Here is a 24,625-nt window from a genome sequence, read left to right as displayed (position 1 = left end):
GGCAGTTTTGGTGATCTTTTCAAGAACCTACCTTTTAGTTTCATTGATTTTTTTTTAATCTTAATAATTTCTATTCTAACCTTTATTTTCTTCCTCTTGCTTACTTTGAGTTGAGCTTGCTCTTATTTTGCTAAGTACGTTTAATGCTGATTTTCAGCTGAGCACTGCTTTAGGTGCACTTCATGAATTTTGTGTTGTGTTTTCATTTTTATCCAGCTCATAATGTATTCTGACTTTTTTTCTTCTTTGGCCCAGAGCTTATTTACAAATGTTTTTAATTTCCAGGATTTGTGTATTTCCCAAATTTCCTTGTATTCTTATAATTTATTCTGTTGAAGTAGGAGAACATTCTTTGTTTGATTTCAATTTTGCCAAATTTTATTGAAACTGGTTTTATGGGCTAGTATATGGTACATCTTACAGAATGTCCTATGTGCAGTTAAAGCTATGTATTTCGGGGGGTTTTGTTCAATATTTTGTTTGTAAGTTTCATTCATGCTGTGTGTACGTGTAGTTATTCATTTTCCTTGCTTTGTAATATTCCATTGTATGAACATAACACATTATATTTATCCATTCTATTATTAACAAATATTTGTGTTGTTTCTATTTTTTGGCTATGGTGAATAATACAGCTGTAACTGTTCTTGTATATGTCTTTTGATACACATGTTTTTACATTCTGTTGAGGATATATCTAAGAATGGAATTTCTGGGTCATTATTATGTATATATTCAACCAAATACCAAATGTTTTTCAAAGAGAATATACCAATTTATATTCCCACTGGCAGTGTGGAGTTCTAGATAATCTCCATCCTTCCATTTCATAGTGCCAGTCTCTTAATGGTTAGGCATCTCAGGGAAGTGTAGTGGTATCTCTTTGTGGTGTTAGCTTTCATTTCCCTGATGACTAATGAGGGTGAGTTCCCTTCCAAATGATTATGAGTGATCTTATAAACTATTTTGTGAAGTGCTTGTTCCCCATTTTTCTGTTGGATTGTCTAACTTTTTCTTACTAGTTTGTATACTTTTGTGTATACATTCTAGTTATAGGCCCTTTGTCAGTTATACTAAACATGTTGCAAAAATCTGTCAGTGTCTTATCTTTTCACTTTCCTCTGTGTATGTGTGTGTATGTGTGTGTGTGTGTGTGTTCTTGGTGGTGTCTGACTCTTTGTGATCCCATGGACTGCAGCTCACCAGGCTCCTCTGTCCATGGGATTTTGCTGACAGTAACATCTATTTCTGCTTTATTGACTATGCCAAAGCCTTTGACTGTGTGGATCACAATAAACTGTGGAAAATTCTGAAAGAGATGGGAATACCAGACCACCTGATCTGCCTCTTGAGAAATTTGTATGCAGGTCAGGAAGCAACAGTTAGAACTGGACATGGAACAACAGACTGGTTCCAAATAGGAAAAGGAGTTCGTCAAGGCTGTATATTGTCACCCTGCTTATTTAACTTCTATACAGAGTACATCATGAGAAACGCTGGGCTGGAAGAAGCACAAACTGTAATCAAGATTTCCAGGAGAAATATCAATAACCTCAGATATGCAGATGACACCACCCTTATGGCAGAAAGCAAAGAGGGACTAAAGAGCCTCTTGATGAAAGTGAAAGTGGAGAGTGAAAAAGTTGGCTTAAAACTCAACATTCAGAAAAGGAAGATCATGGCATCTGGTCCCATCACTTCATGGGAAATAGATGGGGAAACAGTGTCAGACTTTATTTTTTAGGCTCCAAAATCACTGCACATGGTGACTGCAGCCATGAAATTAAAAGACGCTTACTCCTTGGAAGAAAAGTTATGACCAACCTAGAGAGCATATTGAAAAGCAGAGACATTACTTTGCCAACAAAGGTCTGTCTAGTCAAGGCTATGGTTTTTCCTGTGGTCATGTATGGATGTGAGAGTTGGACTGTGAAGAAGGCTGAGCGCCGAAGAATTGATGCTTTTGAACTGTGGTGTTGGAGAAGACTCCTGAGAGTCCCTTGGACTGCAAGGAGATCCAAGCAGTCCATTCTGAAGGAGATCAGCCCTGGGATTTCTTTGGAAGGAATGATGCTAAAGCTGAAACTCCAGTACTTTGCCCACCTGATGCGAAGAGTTGACTCATTGGAAAAGACTGTGATGCTGGGAGGGATTGGGGACAGGAGGAGAAGGGGACGACAGAGGATGAGATGGCTGGATGGCATCACTGACTCGATGGAGGTGAGTCTGAGTGAACTCTGGGAGTTGGTGATGGACAAGGGGGCCTGGTGTGCTGCGATTCATGGGGTTGCAAAGAGTCGGACACGACTGAGCGACTGAACTGAACTGAACTGAATACTGGAGTGGGTTGCCATTTCCTCCTCCAGGGATTGGAATCCGTGCTTCCTGCAACTGCTACATTGACAGGTGGATTCTTTACCACTGCGCCACCTGGGAAGCCCCTTCACTTTCCTAACGGTGTCATTAATAAACAAAAGTTATTAAATTTAATGTGGTTTACTGTTTCAAACTTTTTCTTTGTGGTTATTGCTCTGTGTTCTGTTTTAGAAATCTACCTATATCATCTTCTAATTGTTTATATCATGAAAACGTCATGAAAATCTTCTTCTGTATTATCTTTTAATCGTTTTTCCTTTCACATTGAGATCTACAATTCACTGTAACTGATTCTGTGTGTGTACTGTGAGGTATGTGTCAGGTTTTCTGTTCTTTTTTTCCCTCTCCTTTTTTCCCTTTTGCTCTTCATTCTTTTCTCTTCTTTCCCTTCTCTCTCTCTTTCTGCTTTTTCTTCTTTCTCTCTCTTTCTTCTGTATGGCAATTTCTACTTACTCATTTGAGAGTGTTTTTTACCCCACTATTCTTTAGTTCCGTCTTTGTCACAAGTGAAGTTTGCATAAATGTTTGTTTCCAGACTCTCTAATGAGTTTATTTGGTGCATTTTTCTATTGTTATGCTAATGCTAATTCCATTCTTCAAGGGTTTCCCTTGTGGCTCAGCTGGTGACAAATACGCCTGCAATGCCGGAGACCTGGGTTCAATCCCTTGGTTGGGAAGATCCCCTGGAGAAGGGAAAGGCTACCCCCACTCCAGTATTCTGGCCTGGAGAATTCCATGGACTGTAGAGTTCATGGGGTTGCGAACAGTTGGACACGACTGAGCAAGTTTCACTTCGCTTCACTTCACGCTAATGCTGTTAGACATTAATAAATAATGTCTTTATTTCTTTAATTTTTAAGTATATCATCCTGTTTTTCTTCAAGATTGTCTTGGAAAAGCTCATCAGTTTCCACAGGAAGACTTGTTGGAACTTTGATTTTGATTGCCTGAAACTATAGCTCAATTTGAGAAAATGAATTACATATATTTATATATAATATAAAATAATATCTAATGTTTATATGTAGATATGTATAGTTATTTACATATAAGCATGTATAAAATATATATAACATTATACTTATGTATAATATATACTTATTACATAATATAAATTTATATATATAAATATGTATAAAATACAACTTCTTTATGCTTTTACACTTATTTATTTTGTCTAGGCTCCTCTTCCCCTAGTCTTTAATTTTTTACTTCTTCAGACCTGCTTGAAATATTGTCACCTCCTTCCCTAACACTCTTTCTCCTCACTCCCCTTATCTGCCCTGTGTTTATGCAGTGGTTTATAGGCATCCTGAATGGGGCTTGGTACTGGAATCATAACCCTTGCTTCTAATTAACTCCAGAGTTGTGACCGTTAGTACTTTCAGAAAAGTGGACAACCAAAGAGGGAACTAAGTATTACCTTCATCCAAGGCATTCTGGTGATGAGTCACAGTTGAAAACTATTATGGAATTCTTACCTCCATATCATATTGAAGGCAGTGGGCCTATCAGATGGAAAAGGTGTTCATTCTGAGCAGACTGTGCCGAGATGGGCATACACATGGGAACTGGCAGCTTCAAACCTCCAGAAAGACAGATTTGTAAAGAGAGACATGGGCATCTAAATGTGACTTCTTAGCAATATTCTCCAAATTTCTTTGACTGCACAATATTATCAGTAAAAATATGTGAACATCTTTAACCAATGTTTTTAATATTCATTTATACTTTATAAAATGTAATGCAATTTACTTTATAGATTCTACAATATACAAAAATTAAAAATTATAAATAAGCAATATTTCTAAAACTGATTTTTAATTCATTTTGTTTATTACTGGTACAGAACTCAATAAATATCACTATTTTTGAAAAACATGATTTAATACTTAGTGATGTAGTGGTTTGAAGGTCTGGTTTAAGGCAAATGTATTTCAGTATTAGGTTTTTAATGCTGTTATATTTAGAAAAGATACCTTTAAATATTCGAAATTCCAATTGGAAGCAATGCTTTTTCATTGAGCCTGTTAAATCACAGTACTCATTTTTCATTTCTGTCATGTTATTCAAGGTTTTTAGCTCACATGTTTTGCATAAAATGTTACTTTTCTGATTAATTAGTTATGGTAAACTCTGGGGAGGGCTTTCATTTTTTTACATTTAAAAGGAAAAATGGTCTCTTAAGCTGCTGGTGGGCTTCCTTGGTAGCTCAGCTGGTAAAGATCTGGAGAATCCTCATGAACAGAGAAGTCCATGGGGTCGCAAAGAGTCAGACACGGTAGAGTGACTAAGCACAGCACACAGCACACAACCTGCTGAAACTCTTGACTTGTGAATTTTTTAAACAAAAGTGTTTCTAAATTTTCAAGTGTGCTCATAACACATTTGCATACACATAAAGTAACATTAGAAGGAAATATTTCCAGTAGTTTTTAAAATGTTCTCATCTTAATGTGAGTTTATTTCAAAAAGATAGTTATTTTCTTACTCATTAAAATGTCACCACCTTACTCTGAAAGGACAGATTAAGAAGTATGTATTTTAAAATATTTGCTAGTTTGTGTACTACTGACAGCCATGGAAGAAAAGTTTAGCAAGTTGAAACATTTCTTTTTGTAAAACCAAAGTGTATGATGCATCTTTATGTTTACTAACTTTTTAAAAGGGTTTTGCCATGAAATTTCTTGTGATCAATGTTTATCTATTTTTGCAAAGTAGACTAGATATTCTACTACTCAAGGTAATGTAATTGATTGACCTACTTAATTAGCAAACACAATACCCAAACTGTTTTTAAGAATTCCATGCACCTGTAGCTTGTACAATGAATGACAGTATCTGACCAATCGAATAAATTATTGTTTTTCCATGTATAAGATATGTGCAGAGAATGAGTAAAGATAAACTCCTTCTTCTCAGCATTTGTTTTTCTTATAGTGAAACTGTCATTGTTTTTTAACTTGTCTTCAACACTGGGCTGAACTTCTCAAGGGCAGGAACATTTCAAGCTGAAATCAACACAATGCCAGGCATATAATCCTGCCAGTACACTGCTGCTGCTAAGTCGCTTCAGTCGTATCCGACTCTGTGCGACCCCATAGACGGCGGCCCACCAGGCTCCCCCGTCCCTGGGATTCTCCAGGCAAGAACACTGTAGTGGGTTGCCATTTCCTTCTCCAGTGCAGGAAAGTGAAAAGTGAGAGTGAAGTCGCTCAGTCGTGTCCGACTCTTAGCGACCCCATGAACTGCAGCCTACCGGGCTCCTCCATCCATGGGATTTTCCAGGCAAGAGTACTGGAGTGGGGTGCCATTGCCTTCTCCACTCCAGTACACTACTGAATGTTAATTGATGTAAGGATAGTGAGTTGCCATTAGCACTAGGAGGGGGAGAATGCTAGGAGAAGGTAAACCTGTATGTAGGCTGGTGGGTTTTCAAGGAAAACTGTGGAATGGGGGAGAGTGGTCAAGAAAGGCCATTGGAAACAAAGTGCAGAGCGATGTAAGTAAATGTAGAGGCTTTTAAATAGATGTGCCAGGAGGGACTTCTGTTCAAGGTGGGGCCAAAGGCAGCAGAGAAAAAAGGCAAGTGGAATTAATTGGAATTAAAATTCTCCACAGGTTCAGGAGAAATTCTATGTGGTGTCAGAGGCTTTATGAGATTAGTCTTTAAAAGTTTGTTCAAGGTTCTAAATAGAATTTTGGCAAAGAGTTGTTTTGCTCATGCTGCTGCCATTGAAGAGAGCTCTGCTCATATGAGGAAGGAAAAGTAAAAAAGATAATAAAGTGAGGATTGTTAAGTAAAATGCCAAATTGTTAAGGCTAAGTTGAGTATTAGTATTCTAAAGAAGTTTTTCCTAATTATTTTGTAGTTATTAAGATGCATTTTCAAAGTAGACTTCCATAAGAAGATCATTAAAACATTAGAAAGTATGGTGTTCCATATTAAATACACATAGACTGTACACAGATTGATATTTTTGTAACAGTACAGTAATTGTCATTCAGTTAGCTTAACCTGTGAATTAATCATATATAAAAAGCACATTAAACCACAGATGCAACAATAACAAAATGATCCAAGATATATATTAAAAAAATGTTTTCAGTACACCTCAAGTATTTGTTTTGTCCTTTAAAATGAAATTTTCAACATAACTAAGGATTTATGCATATTATACGAATTAAACAAGTAATTCTTAAAAGACACATAACAACAAAGCTTTTGGGAAAGTTTTCCTTATAGATAAGACCATGTTGATTCAAGTTCAGCACTGGTTGAGAATAAATATAATTCTCCTTTTCAGGTTAGATTTAATAGACCATTTGTTCACTATTCCCCTCACCTTTCCTCTCATTCCCCTTCCCATCCCTTGCTCTTTACTTTAAAAATCTATATTAAAATGTCTTGTAATTTTTAAATGCTAACCATTATGTGTAGTGACCAGAGCAAAAGAGACACAGATGTATAGAACAGTCTTTTGGACTCTGTGGGAGAGGGAGGGGGGGATGATTTGGGAGAATGTCATTCAAACATGTATAATATCATATAAGAAACGAATCGCCAGTCCAGGTTTGATGCACGATACAGGAAGCTTGGGACTGGTGCACTGGGATGACCCAGAGGGATGGTATGGGGAGGGAGGTGGGAAGGGGGTTCAGGATTGGGAACATGTGTACACCCGTGGTGGATTCGTGTTGATGTATGGCAAAACCAATACAGTATTGTAAAGTAATTAGCCTCTAATTAAAATAAATAAATTTAATTAAAAAAATAAAATAAAAACAAAGTTAAATATCAACCCACAGATACCAATTGATTGAATTATTCTGGATGAAATCACACAACCAAAAACCAAAAGCCATCTATTTATTAGTCCTTTCCAGGGTACCTACTATTCCAAAGGATGTAATTGCAGTCCCTGCAGTGGCTGATAACTGAAGCAATGTTGGAATAATTTGCACCAGGATTACTGCTGTTTGTGAGATACAGGATCTAGTCCACATTAGATTGAGATGATCATTTTTTGTTAGCAAGGAGAACTCACTGTTCATGCTATTATGTACTTCTCTCCTGTCTCACAATTCCATTAATGATTTTACATTTAAATGTACACATTTTGTTTCTCTGCTAACTTAATAAGCTTGGGGTAGAGATGAGTTTTCAAGTCATAGAATATATAGTACTAAAATATACAGTATCTGATACTAGACACTCATAAAATACTTGTTGAATTGAAGTGATATTTTATCTAATTATATTCTTTGCCTTCTAAAGTCTCAACTTATTTACATTGTAGATGCTGAGAAAAACTCTTAAAGGGTCTGAAAATAAAGAACCAGAAGTAACACATGAGGCACCAAGTTTGGTGCCATTTGGGGATGTGGTATGTATGACTAAGTCTCAATAAACCCATATAAATTATTTATTTCATATGAAGACAATTTAATGTTTGTTACATGGTATCAAAAAGCATGAATAGAAAATGGCTGTCTCTGATAACCATATTCATGAATTTTTCATTTTTATGAGTCAGATAAGCATTCTAATAATCACTGAAATTATAGAAAACATTCTGATTCGCAGAAAAACTGTTATCTGTACTAGGGATTCCCAAGATGTTATGTTTTAACATAACATCTCACCTAATGTAAAATGTCCTCACCTAATGTAAAATGAAAATGATTCAGAGAGTGACAGCTGTATTGAAGTTAATAAATGAACCATTTTTAGCTTTTAATTCTTGTTTATTTTAGGTTTACTTTGAACAAATCTTGCCTATTTTTCTTCTGTATTTCTGCTTTATATCTGTGACTAGATATTGCTAATAAAAAATTTCTAATGAGAAAAACTAACAAAGTGAAGCTTTAAAAAATACAGTTTGGTGATAGTAAAATGAAAGAAAAATTAACTTTAAAAAATACATTCTCTGTGTTTTTATTTTGATTGTTATAGGTCGGCTGCCTGGCCATTCATGTAAGAAACTGCAAACATTTTACGCCTAAGAGTATCCTTTCTTTTGATTTAACGATCATACTATGATCATATGTCACTGTTTCAGTTATATATTGCTGCCTTACAAAACACTCAAAGACTCAGTAGCTTAAAACATTTACCATTTTACTACCAATCATTATCTGTGCATTCACCAAGTGGTTCTTCTGCTTCACATTTTCACAGCTGGGGCTGTAGTTCAAAAGGGCTGGTATGTCCAAAAGAACTCATCTAAGTGTCTGGTGCCTTAATGAGAATGCCTGAAGGACTGGGCTTAGCCGAGAGGCTGGACCTTTCTACCCACGTAGTCCCAGGATCTTATCTTTCATCATTAATTTTTATTTTAAAATATTAAAATACTATCCTGATTACTAAAGTCTCTGGTGTCCACTTAACTTTGTACCCTGGGTAGTGCCTCTCTCACCTTGTCCTAATCTCAGCCATGGTCATGTCCATTGCATGTTAAAATAGTCACAGGACTAGGCCAGATTCAAGAGCAGAGGAAAATATTAAGTTGACTTTTTGAGGCGGGGAGTGACAAAAGATTTTGAACTATCTGTAATCCACCTCAATCATCATGTAAGTTTAAGAAAAAATATTTGTGTTCTTGGATGATAGTACTAATTTATTTCTATGCGTCTCTTAAACATTGTTTAAGGAATTTATTTTTCTTGGTGACTTTAAGTAAGTTGAATGCTTATTATTGGATTTATTGTGGCATAAAACCAGCCTCATTATGAAGCCTTGATGGTTCTTTTCTATATAAAGTGAATTATTGAAGAGAATTCTATATAACAGAGTTTTAAAGATAAATCATAAAAACAAAATTGTTTTAATTCATGGAGTGCTATGAAAGATAAAAACACTGACCAATGTAGTATATGTGAAGTAGATAGTAAAGTGAATTACAAGATAAAATTAAAAATATATTGAAATTAAAATTAGAATAAAACTAAAAATAAATTATTCTGAATTATTATATTTTTTGAATTTCCACATAATTACTAGAAAAAGTTTTCAAGTATGTGTTGTAAATGTTTGGTTACCTTAAAAATAATATATAGGAAAATTTTCAAAATAATTATAATGAAAATGTGAGGATAAAAATATGAGAAGTAATCTAATGAAGAATCAACCGTCTTTTCCTGATTGTGCCTACCACCAGTGGGCAAAAGTACTATTTTAAAATGCTTTCTTTACTGTTTAATATGCTCTATAACTTCTTTCTTTATTTTATTGAGTCTCTGGTTTTGGCCTGAATTGTTTAATGGATTAATTTTACAATGTGTTACTGTCAATTACAATAAAATTTGCTTCCTAAATATGTATTTTCAGTCATTTCCCAGCATTACAGTAACTTGTTCATTCGCATCTCTATTAACAATGTGGTGAAATGTACAAAAACTTGTAGCTTGATATCCCAAAACACTGAAAAGGACATTATGATTACATTTGATGAAGTGAAGTATTTTTCTGTACAGGTAATGTTAAATTTCTCTTCTAGAAAAAATAATGTATTCTTTGTAATTTGAAATATTCTACACTAATGTGTTTTTTCCTCAGGGGATAGGAAAAAAACAAAAGCAGTGTTCTTTTATTTGGTATTTTACAGTATTTATTTCTATATTATGGGCTATATTGATGTTTTTGCAGCTTACTGTAAAATATATAATTGTGGTGTTCTCTGAGAGCTTGTTGGTGGTGATTCTCAGTGTTATCACACATGCATGCATTCTTCTCTATCTCACTCTTCCCCTCCCATCTGCCCTCTTCCACCTGTCTTAGTTAGGGTGGGCTATTATAGCAAATTACCACAGACTGGATGGCTTAAAAAACAGACCTTTATTTCTTGCTTTTCTGGAAGGTAGGAAGTTCCTTCAGTTCAGTTCAGTTGCTCAGTCATGTCCGACTCTTTGCAACCCCATGAATCGCAGCACGCCAGGCCCCCCGTCCATCACCAACTCCCGGAGTTTACCCAAACTCATGTCCATCGAGTCGGTGATGCCATCCAGCCATCTCATCTGCTGTCGTCCCCTTCTCCTCCTGCCCCCAATCCCTCCCAGCATCAGGGTCTTTTCCAATGAGTCAACTCTTCGCATGAGGTGGCCAAAGTACTGGAGTTTCAGTTTTAGCATCAGTCCTTCCAATGAACACCCAGGACTGATCTCCTTTAGGATGGACTGGTTAGATCTCCTTGCAGTCCAAGGGACTCTCAAGAGTCTTCTCCAACACCACAGTTCAAAACCATCAATTCTTTGGTGCTCAGCTTTCTTCACAGTCCAACTCTCACATCCATACACGACCACTGGAAAAACCATAGCCTTGACTAGACGGACCTTTGTTGGCAAAGTAATGTCTCTGCTTTTGAATATGCTATCTAGGTTGGTCATAACTTTCTTTCCAAGGAGTAAGAGTCTTTTAATTTCATGGGTGCAATCACCATCCCCACTGATTTTGGAGACCCCCGAAATAAAGTCTGACACTGTTTCCCCATCTATTTCCCATGAAGTGATGGGACCAGATGCCATGATCTTCGTTTTCTGAATGTTGAGCTTTAAGCCAAATTTTTCACTCTCCTCTTTCCCTTTCATAAAGAGGCTTTTTAGTTCCTCTTCACTTTCTGCCATAAGGGTGGTGTCATCTGCATATCTGAGGTTATTGATATTTCTCCTGGCAATCTTAATTCCAGCTTGTGCTTCTTCCAGCCCAGCATTTCTCATGATGTACTCTGCATATAAGTTAAATAAGCAGGGTGACAGTATACAACCTTGACGTACTCCTTTTCCTATTTGGAACCAGTCTGTTGTTCCATGTCCAGTTCTAACTGTTGCTTCCTGACCTGCATATAGGTTTCTCAAGAGGCAGGTCAGGTGGTCTGGTATTCCCATCTCTTTCAGAATTTTCCACAGTTTTTTGTGATCCACACAGTCAAAGGCTTTGGCATAGTCAATAAAGCAGAAATAGATGTTTTTCTGGAACTCTGTTGCTTTTTCCATGATCCAGTGGATGTTGGCAATTTGATCTCTGGTTCCTCTGCCTTTTCTAAATCCAGCTTGAACATCTGGATGTTCACGGTTCACGTATTGCTGAAGCCTGGCTTGGAGAATTTTGAGCATTACTTTACTAGCGTGTGAGATGAGTGCAATTGTGTGGTAGTTTGAGCATTCTTGGCATTGCCTTTCTTTGGGATTGGAATGAAAACTGACCTTTTCCAGTCCTGTGGCCACTGCTGAGTTTTCCAAATTTGCTGGCATATTGAGTTCAGCACTTTCACAGCATCATCTTTCAGGATTTGAAATAGCTCAACTGGGATTCCATCACCTCCACTAGCTTTGTTTATAGTGATGCTTTCTAAGGCCCACTTGACTTCACATTCCAGGGTGTCTGGCTCCTTAGAAGGACACTAATCAGAATTTACAAGGGCTCCAATTCTCATGACCTAGTTACCTCCCAGTCACCCCATGAACAAATACCATTGCATTGGAGATTTAGGCTACAGCATGACTTTTGAGAGGACCCAAACGTTCAGGCCATAGCACACCTTTTTTTTCATCTCCTTTTCCTTTACCTCTCTGCTTTCTTCTTATATAGACTCTCTCATTCCTTTTGCACAGATTAGCTTATTTAGTCTTTATAACAACCCTTTGCTATACTCTTATATATATTCTTATTGTCTTATATATACTCTTTGTTTTGCAGATTAAGAAATAGGTACTGTAAGGTTTAAAGAAATTTCTTAAGGTCATAGAACTAGTAATTGGTGGAGCTGAGAATACAGTCAGTCTGGCTTCAACCGACTTCATTATACCGTCTCTCACACCAGTGCTTGCTCTGCTGAGTTTACTTCTGTTTACAGTTAAACTTCCTAGAATCCTAAATGTATCTCAGAGTTGTGTTTAAAATGAGAGATACTATTTCATTTAGCTTCAGGATTCTTTGATTAGTCCAATTGTTTCTTGATAGTTTTATTACATCTGTTGAATTTTAGTGAAATCCTAAAATATTTTCTCTGTGTCATATATATGTATATATATGTGTGTGTATGTGTTTGTGTACATATGTGTGTATATATATATATTTCAAACTTCATTTTGCCTAAGTGTTGAGTATTGAAAATACTTATTTAAACATGTGTTTAAAAAAGCATTATTTTCCTAGATGCAATCCATATTATTTCTTTTACTTTGCAAATAATTTTCCTATGCTTTTTTGCCAAGTTTTCAGGAATTTTGTAGATATATGTTCATTTAAATAAAGCCTACAAATAATACTGGAAAAAATATAAATTAATAGGGTGCTTATTTTCATTAGATAATCAAAATATTTTTCCTATGTTTATTTTAATAGGAGCTATTAGTTTGATTAGTATAAGAAGAGAGTTTTAGTGGAACTCTAAAGGAAAGTTTTGGAATTATCTAGTAATATTAACATAGAAAATTGGACAAGAAAACAAAGAAATGTGAACAAAAAGCAAGACATTAATTCCAGGGAAATTAAAAAAAATTTTACAGGACTATAAACATAATCATTGTAAGTGTATTATTAAATCCTAAAAATAGTTACATATACATAATATAAACACTAAGTATTAGTCTAACAAAAATGTATGAAATATATTGGAGGACTAATGGGAAAAGAAATGTGAAAGTTGTGGGAGGAGGCTACTGACAGCTAATATTTTCCTTCCACAATAAACAGTCAATAGATTGTACCTAAATGACCTCAGTGTTCATAGTAGCATTATTTATAGTGCCAAAATATGGATGCAACCTAAGTGTCCATCAAAAGATAAATGGAAAAAGAAGATATAATACATACATGTATACACAACAGAATACTACTCAGCCATAAAAAGAATGAAATTTTACCATTTGCAGCAAAATGGATGGACTTGGAGGGCATTATGCCAAGTGAAATAAGTCAGAAAGAGAGACAAATACTGTATGATATCACTTATATGTGGCATCTAAAATATACAACAGATTAGTGAATATAAGAAAAAAGAAGATTCACAGATATAGAGAAGACAAAAATAATGGTTACCTGTGGGGAGATGGAAGGAGGAGGAGCAAAACAGGGATGGAAAATTAAGAGGTACCAACTATTAGGTGTAAAGTAAGCTACATGGATATATTTTACACATGGAGAAGATAGCAGATATTTTATAGAACTATAAGTGGAGTACAACCTTTAAAAATTATGAATCACTATGTTGTACACCTGTACTTTATATATTACACATCTGAGACTCCCTGGTGGTCCAGTGGTTAAAAATACACCTGCCAGTGCAGGATCAAACATGGGTTTGATCCCTGGTCTGAGAAGACCCTACATGCTCATGTAGCAACTGAGCCCATGTACCACAGCTGTTGGAGCCCGCACACCTAGAGCCCATGCTCTGCAAGAGAAGCCACCGCAGCAAGAAGCCCTCACACTACAACTAGAGAGTAACCCACGCCCTCCTCAACTAGAGAATGCCCTCACACAGCAGTGAGGACCCAGCCAAAATAAATACATAAACATGCCCTGCTGTTTGCAGCAACATGGATGCATTTTGAGGGCATTATGCTAAGTAAACTAAGTCAGGGAGAGGCACTGTGTGATCATTTATATGTGCAATCCAAAAAAATGAGGAAATTCCATGATGGTCCAGTGGTTAGAACCCTGTGCTTTCACTGCCTAGGGTGTGGATCCAATCTCTGATCAGGGAACTAAGATCTTACAAGCTATGTAGCACAGCCAGAAAAAAAAGGGAAATGAACTCATAGAGAACTGATTGGTGGTTGCTAGAGGTGGGGTTTGGGGGTGAGCAAAATGAATGAAGGTAAACAAAAGGTGCAAACTTCCAGTTATAAGATGAGTAAATCCTTGGGATCTAATGAATAGGATGGTGACTATAGTTAACAATATGTGTGCTCAGTCACTCAGTCGTGTCCAACTCTTTGCAACCCCATGGGTCTGTAAGTCACTAGTCTCCTCTGTCCATGGTAGTTGAAATGGGTGTTTCAAAAAATGGATGCTTCAAAAAATACATAATATGGGTGTTTTTATTCAGAAATTATGTCTGAAATTCAGACTGAAAATTTATTGTTTCTTTTCATATATATTTTGTGTTAAGGTTCCCAGACGTCAAGATGATGAGAAGAATAATATTCGCTTAGAACTAATGCAACATGACAATACAAAAAAGTATCTTCTCTTGTTAGGGAGTGTTCAGGTACATCTTTATGAAGTAATTCAGGTATGTATTAAATCATTTTTTCACCTTGGTATCACATTGTCCAGTTGGTGTTTGTTTTCAAGATTTATCTGTACTTAATGGACTTCTTTTGCTTATTTTCTGTCTTAGGTGCTTAGTAAATTCGTGTGCAGTAAACAATATTTCCCTCTGGCTAAAAAAAAAAAGTTAGTTTGTAACAGCATAATGTTTTTTTAATTTTATTTCCTGGAGGGCAATAAGTAAGTGCAGGTTGTTCAGTTGTGTCCAACTCTTTGTGACCCCATGGACTGTAGCCTGCCAGTCTCTTATGTCCTTGGGGATTCTCCAGGCAAAAATACTGGAATGGGTAGCCATTTCTTTCTCCAGGGGATCTTCCCCACCCAGGGATCAAACCTGGGTCTTAGGCATTGCAGGCAAATTCTTTACCATCTGAGCCACCAGGGAAGCCCCGAAGGGTAATTATACAACCTAAAAGACTAAGCATGCTTTTTGTTTGTTTTATTTTGTTTTCTTACATGTTTCAAAACAAGACTCAGACCACAAACTCTCTTAACTGTCAGTTCCAGTTTCAGTTCAGTTCTTTTTTTTCCTAATTTATTTATTTTTTACTGAAGGATAATTACAGAATTTGTTTATTTTCTGTCAAACCTCAACATGAATCAGCCATAGGTATACATACCTCCTCTTCCTTTTGAACCTCTCTCCCATCTCCCCGCCCATCCCATCCCTCTAGGTTGATACAGAGCCCCTGTTTGAGTTTCCTGAGCCATACAGAAAATTCCTGTGGCTATCTATTTTACATTTGGTAATCCAAGTTTCCACGTTACTCTTTTCATACATCTCACCCTCTCCTCCCCTCTCCCCATAAGTCTATTCTGTCTGTTTCTCCATTGCTGCTCTGTAAGTAAGTTCTTCAGTCCCAGTTTTCTAGATTCCATATATATGCATTAGAATACAACACTTATTTTTCTCTTTCTGATTTACTTCACTCTGTATAATAGGTTCTAGGTTCATCCACCTCATTAGGAACTGATGCAAAAGTGTTTCTTTTTAATATTCCATTATGTATATGTACCCCAACTTCTTTATCCATTCATCTGTCGATGGACATCTACGTTGCTTCCATGTTCTAGCCATTGTAAATAGTGCTGCAGTGAACAGTGGGATACATGTGTCTTTTTCAATTTTGGTTTCCTCAGGGTATATGCCTAGGAGTGGGATTGCTGGGTCATATGGTGGTTTTATTCCTAGTTTTTAAGGAATCTCCATACCATCTTCCATAGCGGCTGTATCAATTTATATTCCCACCAACAGTGCAAGAGTGTTCCCTTTTCTCCACACCCTCTCCGGCATTTATGGTTTGTAGACTTTATGGTGATGGCCATTCTGACCACTGTGAGGTGATATCTCATTGTAGTTTTGATTTGCATTTCTCTAATACTGAGCAATGTTGAGCATCTTTTCATGTGTTTGTTAGCCATCTGTATGTCTTTGGAAAATGGCTGTTTAGATCTTTTCCCCACTTTTTGATTGGGTTGTTTGTTTTTCTGCTATTGAGTTGTATGAGCTGCTTGTATATTTTGGAAATTAATCTTTTGTCAGTTGTTTCATTTGCTATTATTTTCTCCCATTCTGAGGGTTGTTTTTTCAGCTTGCTTATAGTTTCCTTTGCCGTGTAAAAGCTTTTAAATTTAATCAGGTCCCACTTGTTTACTTTTGTTTTTATTTCCATTACTCTAGGAGGTGGGTCATAGAGGATCTTGCTTTGATTTATGTCATCTAGTGTTCTGCCTATGTTTTCCTCTAAGAGTTTTATAGTTTCTGGTCTTACATTTAGATCTTTAATCCATTTTGAGTTTATCTTTGTGTATGGTGTTAAGAAGTAATCTAATTTCATTCTTTTACATGTAGCTGTCCAATTTTCCCAGCACCACTTATTGAAGAGGCTGTCTTTGCCCCATTATATATTCTTGCCTCCTTTGTCAAAAATAAGGTATCCATAGGTGCATGGGCTTATTTCTGGGCTTTCTATCTTGTTCCATTGCTCTATATTTCTGTTTTTGTGCCAGTACCATACTGTCTTGATGACTGTAGCTTTGTAGTATAATCTGAAGTCAGGAACATTGATTCTTCCAGCTCTATTCTTCCTCAAGACTGCTTTGGCTGTTTGGGGTCTTTTGTATTTCCCTATGAATTGTGAAATTTTTTGTTCTAGTTCTGTGAAAAATGTCATTGACAATTTGATAGGGATTGCATTGACTCTGTAGATTGCATATGGTAGTATAGTCATTTTCACAATATTGATTCTTCCTACCCAGGAACATGGAGTATCTCTCCATCTGTTTATGTCATCTTTGATTTCTTTCATCAGTGTCTTATAACTCTCTGTGTACAGTTCTTTTGTCTCCTTAAGTAAGTTTATTCCTAGATATTTAATTCTTTTTGTTACAGTGGTGAATGGGATTGATTACTTAATTTCTCTTTCTGATTTTTCATTGTTGGTATATAAAAATGCAAGTGATTTCTGTGTATTGATTTTGTATCTTGCAACTTTGCTAAATTCAGTGATTAGCTCTAGTAATTTTCTGATAGTATCTTTAGGGTTTTCTATGTACAGTATCATGTCATCCGTAAACAGTGACAGATTTACTTCTTCTTTTCTGATCTGGATTCCTTTTATTTCTTTTTCTTCTCTGATTTCTGTAGCTAGGACTTCCAGAACTATGTTGAGTAATAGTGGTGAAAGTGGACACCCTTGTCTTGTTCCTGATCTTAGGGGGAATGCTTTCAGTTTTTCAACATCGAGAATAATGTTTGCTGTAGGCTTATCATATATGGCCTTTACTGTGTTGAGGTAGATTCCTTCTGTGCCCAGTTTTTGAAGAGTTTTAATCATAAATGGGTGCTGAATTGTGTCAAAGCCTTTTTCTGCATCTATTGAGATTATCATATGGTTTTTATCTTTCAATTTGTTAATATGGTGTCTCCCATTGATTGATTCATGTATATTGAAGAATCCTTGCATCCCTGGAATAAACCCAACTTGATCATGGTATATGGGCTTTTTGATGTGTTGCTGAATTCTGTTTGCTAAGATTTTGTTGAGAATTTTTGCATCTATGTTCATCAGTGATATTGGCCTGTAGTTTTCTTTTTTTGTATTGTCTTTCTCTGGTTTTGGTATCAGGATGATGGTGGCCTTGTAGAATGACTTTAGAAGTGTTCCTTTCTCTGCAATTTTTTGAAAGAGTTTTAGAGGGTTAGGCAATAGCTGTTCTCTAAATGTTTGATAGAATTCTCCTGTGAAGCCATCTGGTTCTGGGCTTTTGTTTTTTTCTGAGATTTTTGATCACAGCTTCAATTTCAGTGCTTGTAATTGGGTTATTCATAATTTCTATTTCTTCCTGGTTCACTCTTGGAAGATTGATCTTTTCTAAGAATCTGTCCATTGCTTCCAGGTTATCCATTTTATTGCCATATACTTGTTCACAATCAGTCAGTTCAGTTCAGATGCTCAGTCGTATCTGACTCTTTGAGACCCCATGAACCACAGCATTCCAGGCCTCCCTGTCCATCAGCAACTCCCGGAGTCCACCCAAACCCATGTCCATTGAGTTGGTGTTTGCCATCCAGCCATCTCATCCTCTGTCGTCCCCTTCTCCCGCCTTCAATCTTTCCCAGCATCAGGGTCTTTTCCAATGAATCAGGTGTCTGAAGTATTGGAGTTTCAGCTTCAGCATCAGTCCTACCAATGAATATTCAGGACTGATTTCCTTTAGAATGGACTGGTTGTATCTCCTTGCAGTCCAAGGGACTCTCAAAAGTCTTCTCCAATACCACAGTTCAAAAGCATCAATTCTTCGGCACTCAGCTTTCTTTATAGTTCAACTCTCACATCCATACGTGACCACTGGAAAAACCATAGCCTTGACTAGACAGACCTTTGTTGGCAAAGTAATGTCTCTGCTTTTCAATGTGCTATCTAGGTTGGTTATAACTTTCTTTCCAAGGAGTAAGCGTCTTTTAATTTCATGGCTGCAGTCAGCATCTGCAGTGATTTTGGGGCCCAGAAAAATAAAGCCTGACACTGTTTGCAATGTTTCCCCATCTATTTGCCTTGAAGTGATGGGACCAGATGCCATGATCTTAGTTTTCTGAATGTTGAGCTTTAAGCCAACTTTTTCACTCTTCACTTTCACCTTCATCAAGAGGCTTTTTAGTTCCTCTTCACTTTCTGCCATAAGGGTGGTGTCATCTGCATATCTGAGGTTATTGATATTTCTCCAGGCAGTCTTGATTCCAGCTTGTGCTTCCTCCAGCCCAGCATTTCTCATGATGTACTCTGCATATAAGTTACATAAGCAGGGTGACAGTATACAACCTTGACGTACTCCTTTTCCTATTTGGAACCAGTTTGTTGTTCCATGTCCAGTTCTAACTGTTGCTTCCTGACCTGCATATAGGTTTCTCAAGAGGCAGGTCAGGTGGTCTGGTATTCCTATCTCTTTCAGAATTTTCCACAGTTTATTGTAATCCACACAGTCAAAGGCTTTGGCATAGTCAATAAAGCAGAAATAGATGTTTTTCTGGAACTCTCTTGCTTTTTCCATGATCCAGCGGATGTTGGCAATTTGATCTCTGGTTCCTCTAAGCCTTTTCTAAAACCAGCTTGAATATCTGGAAGTTCACGGTTCAAGTATTGCTGAAGCCTGGCTTGGAGAATTTTGAGCATTACTTTACTAACGTGTGAGATGAGTGCAATTGTGTGGTAGTTTGAGCATTCTTTGGCATTACCTTTCTTTCGGATTGGAATGAAAACTGACCTTTTCCAGTCCTGTGGCCACTGCTGAGTTTTCCGAATTTGCTGGCATATTGCGTTCAGCACTTTCACAGCATCATCTTTCAGGATTTGAAATAGCTCAACTGGAATTCCATCACCTCCACTAGCTTTGTCATAGTGATGCTTCCTAAGGCCCACCTGACTTCACATTCTAGGATGTCTGTCTCTAGGTGAGTGATCACACCATCATGATTATCCGGGTTGTGAAGATCTTTTTTGTACAGTTCTTCTGTGCATTCTTGCCACCTCTTCTTAATATCTTCTGCTTCTGTTAGGTCCATACCATTTCTGTCCTTTAATGAGCCCATCTTTGCATGAAACGTTCCCTTGGTATCTCTAATTTTCTTGAAGAAATCTCTAGTCTTTCCCATTCTATTGTTTTCCTCTCTTGCATTGATTGCTGAGGAAGGCTTTCTTATCTCTCCTTGCTATTCTTTGGAACTCTGCATTCAAATGGGCATATCTTTCCTTTTCTCCTTTGCTTTTCACTTCCTTTCTTTTCACAGCTATTTGTAAGGCCTCCTCAGACAGCCATTTTGCTTTTTTGCATTTCTTTTTCTTGGGGATGGTCTTGATTCCTGTCTCCTGTACAATGTCACGAACCTCCATCCATAGTTCATCAGGCACTCTATCTATCAGATCTAGTCCCTTAAATCTATTTCTCACTTCCACTGTATAATCATAAGAGATTTGATTTAGGTCATACCCTAATGGTCTAGTGGTTTTCCCTACTTTCTTCAATTTAAGTCTGAATTTGGCAATAAGGAGTTCATGATCTGAGCTACAGTCAGTTCCCAGTCTTGTTTTTGCTGACTGTATAGAGCTTCTCCATCTTTGGCTGCTAGAATATAATTAATCTGATTTTCGGTGTCAACCATCTGGTGATGTCCATGTGTAGAGTCTTCTCTTGTGTTGTTGGAAGAGGGTGTTTGCTATGACTAGTTTGTCTCTTGGCAGAACTCTATTAGCCTTTACCCTGCTTCATTTTGTACTCAAAGGCCAAATTTGCCTGTTACTTCAGGTGTTTCTTGACTTCCTACTTTTGCATTCCAGTCCCCTGTAATGAAAAGGACATCTTTTTGGGGGATTAGTTAGAAGGACTTGTAGGTCTTCATAGAACTGTTCAACTTAAGCTTCTTCAGCATTACTGGTCAGGACATAGACTTGGATTACCGTGATACTGAATGGTTTGCCTCGGAAACGAACAGAAATCATGCTGTCGTTATTGAGATTGCATCCAAGTACTGCATTTCGGACTCTTTTGTTGACTATGATCGCTACTCCATTTCTTCTAAGGGATTCCTGCCCACAATAGTAGATATAATGGTCATCTGAGAATGTCAGTGTTCACTCTTATCATCTCCTGTTTGACTACTTCCAATTTGCCTTGATTCATGGACCTAACATCCCAGGGTCCTATGCAATATTGCTCTTTACAGCATCGAACCTTGCTTCTATCACCAGTCCCATCCACAACTGGCTGTTTTTGATTTGGCTCCGTCCCTTCATTCTTTCTGGAGTTATTTCTCCACTGATCTCCAGTAGCATATTGGACACCTACCGACCTGGGGAGTTCATCTTTCAGTGTCCTATCTTTTTGCCTTTTTCATACTGTTCATGGGGTTCTCAAGGCAAGAATACTGAAGTGGTTTGCCATTCCCTTCTCCAGTGGACCACATTCTGTCAGACCTCTCCACCATGACCCACCCATCTTGAGTGGCCCCACAGGGCATGGCTTAGTTTAATTGAGTTAAACAAGGCTGTGGTCCTTTTGATCAGATTGGCTACTTGTCTGTGATTGTGGTTTCAGTCTGTCTGCCCTCTGATGCCCTTTCTCAGTGCCTACCATCTTACTTGGTTTTCTCTTACCTTGGACATGGGGTATCTCTTCACGGCTGCTCCAGCAAAGCACAGCCACTGCTCCTTACCTTGTTCACAATAGTCTCTTATAATCCTTTGTATTTCTGCATTATCTGTTGTAACCTCTCCTTTTTCATTTCTAATTTTGTTGATTTGATGTTTCTCTCTTTTTTTCTTGATGAGTCTGGCTAAGGGTTTGTCAATTTTATCTTCTCAAATAACCAGCTTTTAATTTTATTATGCTTTACTATTGTTTGAACTCCTTATTGCCATATTCAGACTGAAATTGAAGAAAGTGGAGAAAACCACTAGACCATTCAGGTATGAGCTAAATCAAATCCCTTATGACTATACAGTGGAAGTGAGAAACAGATTTAAGGGACTAGATCTGATAGACAGAGTGCCTGATGAACTATGTATGAGTGTAACATACTGGTTTGTCAAGTCGGTTCTGAGCCTTTAGGCAGAACCAACTTGAAGACAGAGTCTGGGGTAAATACATAGCACATTAACATAGCTTAAGACAAACATTTCCATAAGAAAAATGCATTGGTTAGCTCAAGGTTTGAGAAAAGTCAAGTTCAGGTGGAACCAGGTATCACTATGGCAGCATAGAATTTTAAGAGAAACCTCTTTTTAAATTTGTATAGAGAAGGGGAAAAAATGTAACACTAGTTTGTTTCTTCCTGTCGCTTATGAGAGAGAGAAAAAAATGTCTGACACTTGCAGCCTATTTCCTCCATTTGGAGACTCCTGGACTTCCTGCCTGTTATCCTCTCAATACCAAAGGTTTCCTTGGGTAAAAAGATCCCAACAGTCCCCAAGAGATGAGCGAAGCACTCAGTTCTGTCATGAGTCAGCCTATCATATAGATCCATGTTTACCCCTCAAAAGGAGTGTAGGCCTGGCGGTTCCTCTAAGTAGAAGTAGTAGGAACATTTTTCTTTAAAATATAAATGTAAATATTAACATTTATTTCTGGTACAACCTGGAAGTTTTATTTTCTTCCAAACATTCATTATTTTTATATTTTAGCTATTAGATCATATATGCATTAAAAATCATTACCTGATTTTTTTTAATTTATGAAATGATTTAGATAATTTACAAGTGACACCATGACTATATCAGTAATTCTATATTTAATAATTTTCTTGTTTCTTTTTCTAGAAAGGGTGCTTTACTGGAGAACTCCAAGTGTTGAATAAAAATACAGTAAGAACTTTACTGAAACTTCCAAAGCCTTGTGTGCACATTTTGTGTAACTTTGCTCTGATACTGTTTTTATTCTTTTGTTACACTTCCAGTCACTGTTTGAGTTAATGTAAACATATTAAAGAGAAAGTATAATATTTGCTCAAAAAATCTTCATCTCTACTTAAAAAAAAAAATGCTGCTATCTTACTGCTAAATGGTGAACACAAAAATTAGAAATCATTGGGTAAGAGAGTAAAATGCCTCTCGTTGCTGCTTTGACTGTATAGCCTCAGGATCCTCACTTGCTGAATTGAGGAAGAATTATTTTCCTCCTTGAGCAGTCTCTAAATTGGTGTTTACAGTTCTTACTGAATTTCTTTTTAAGTACTTAAAAATTATCTTGATTAATTGATCGTCTACTCTGAGAGGCTTCTCCTTCCAAAAGCCAAATTGCGGACAAGAAACATTAAAGAAAGAATGAAGAACATTTGAGGTCATAACCTCTGATTCCCTCCTTCATTTCACATATGAGCAAGCTGAGGTTCAGAGAGATGAAATCACTTTTTCTAAATAAAAATTTATCTTAAAATGAAAGTGGAGATGGTAAAAGTGTGAATAAATACTTAAAGCATATATACATGGGTATGAATACATATGTATGTATGTATCTCAGCGTAATTGTTAGCAATTTTAAATTGATATTTTTCATATCTTAATCATATAATATTCCTTAAGTTTTCTTTTAACATTTCCAGAACACCATAGATTGCTACATAGGAATTACTTATGTAAAAATATTTTTAATGAAGAGATTCATGCTTTGGTTTTTCTAATTTAAAGATTTGTGAAGTAAAAATATCACTTGCTATAACTCTCCATTCAAATATCTTTCTGATCAAATCATAAAATAAATTTGGCACGTTTAGTTTATCTGCAGGGTGGAGGTGGAATTTATGTTCTCCTATGGAAACTTTGGTTATGGATTTTCACATCAGGTTAGTTTCCCTCTTTTAAAAATAATTCTGTTGCAGCTCTTAGTCATATAATACTCCTGAGCCTCTTCCCTTTCCAGTTTGATATGTTCTTTAAAATAAATATTTTTAAAAAGAATGACATTTTTCTCTAGTCTAAAGAAAAATGAAACTTCACCATTGTTTGTTTATACATTTTTAAAATGATATTTTACTCAGGATGTCTTTATTTTAAAACTTTTGTGTATTAGTGTCTGTGTACAAATATACTTATGTGATTGAAAACAAAATTAAATATTCAAGAAGTGAGTGTATTTTTATATCTAAAAAAATCATTAAAATGGAGTCATTTATGTTATTCAGATATATTGTGCTCTAATCACATAGAGTCCTTTCTCACCATGATTGTTTCAGTGTCAACTCTTCTTGATTCATCAAGAAAGTAATATGCCCAAAGAAGATATCTTTCTAGCTTAAGCCTACCTCTTTAAATTTACTATGTATATCCAAAGTTGCAGTGAAGATTTTTATACATTAACGTTTATCCTTTTCTTTCATTTTGTCCTTAGGCTGGATTCCTATAGTGGAAATTATTGTCAGTAATGACCTTTTCAAGGAATTGGTCTAGAAAAATCTACCCAATAATCTACCAACATATATTCTTATTAAGTATTTGAAAGAACTATTGATATCTCTGGGTATTGTCACAGCTTTGGGGCATTTATAAATCCAGTCTCATTAGTACTTCTGTTGTATAGAAGAAAGGACCCCTATACTTTACATATAATCTTTAATTTTCAGCTTTTACTACTTTTTATACTCTTGGTTTTTTAACTCAGGAATTTAGAGTCAGTAGATCAGTCTTATTAAATAAGTCTACTGCTGGTTAACTCAGAAATTCCTATAAAATGCATTTTAAAATTTTACCTATGGTATATCATAATTTTTTAAATAACATTTGGATCACAAATACGTAATGATGAAAGCCGTTAGACACGAGCTTTTTTTCTTTTCTCCTTTGATTTTTCTTCTGTTTATTCTGCCTATTTTCTTATCATGAATTGGACCTTATAGGGATCCTTAATTGTTTAGTCCTTTTGTTACAGTCATAGTTCATGAGCACTAACTTCTGACGTAGGTGTTGTGTGAATATAACATGTAACAAT

At 36.4% G+C, this 24,625-nt stretch overlaps 1 protein-coding gene across 1 annotated transcript in view; it reads left to right on the top strand.

Annotated features, from left to right (window-relative positions):
- Positions 1-24,625, top strand: part of C2CD6 (C2 calcium dependent domain containing 6) — a 136,609-nt gene that overhangs the window by 6,528 nt on the left and 105,456 nt on the right. Inside the window, exons 2-7 of the mRNA XM_055573105.1 lie at positions 7,677-7,763; positions 8,333-8,384; positions 9,707-9,852; positions 14,490-14,612; positions 22,462-22,506; positions 23,415-23,483. Coding sequence (XP_055429080.1) covers positions 7,677-7,763; positions 8,333-8,384; positions 9,707-9,852; positions 14,490-14,612; positions 22,462-22,506; positions 23,415-23,483 — 522 coding nt within the window. The remainder of the gene's footprint in view (positions 1-7,676; positions 7,764-8,332; positions 8,385-9,706; positions 9,853-14,489; positions 14,613-22,461; positions 22,507-23,414; positions 23,484-24,625) is intronic.

This window comes from Bubalus kerabau, chromosome 3 (genome assembly GCF_029407905.1).
Source record: "Bubalus kerabau isolate K-KA32 ecotype Philippines breed swamp buffalo chromosome 3, PCC_UOA_SB_1v2, whole genome shotgun sequence".
Lineage (NCBI taxonomy): Eukaryota > Metazoa > Chordata > Mammalia > Artiodactyla > Bovidae > Bubalus > Bubalus kerabau.
Note: the sequence above shows the minus strand (reverse complement) of the source record. Positions and strands in the feature narration are given on the sequence as shown.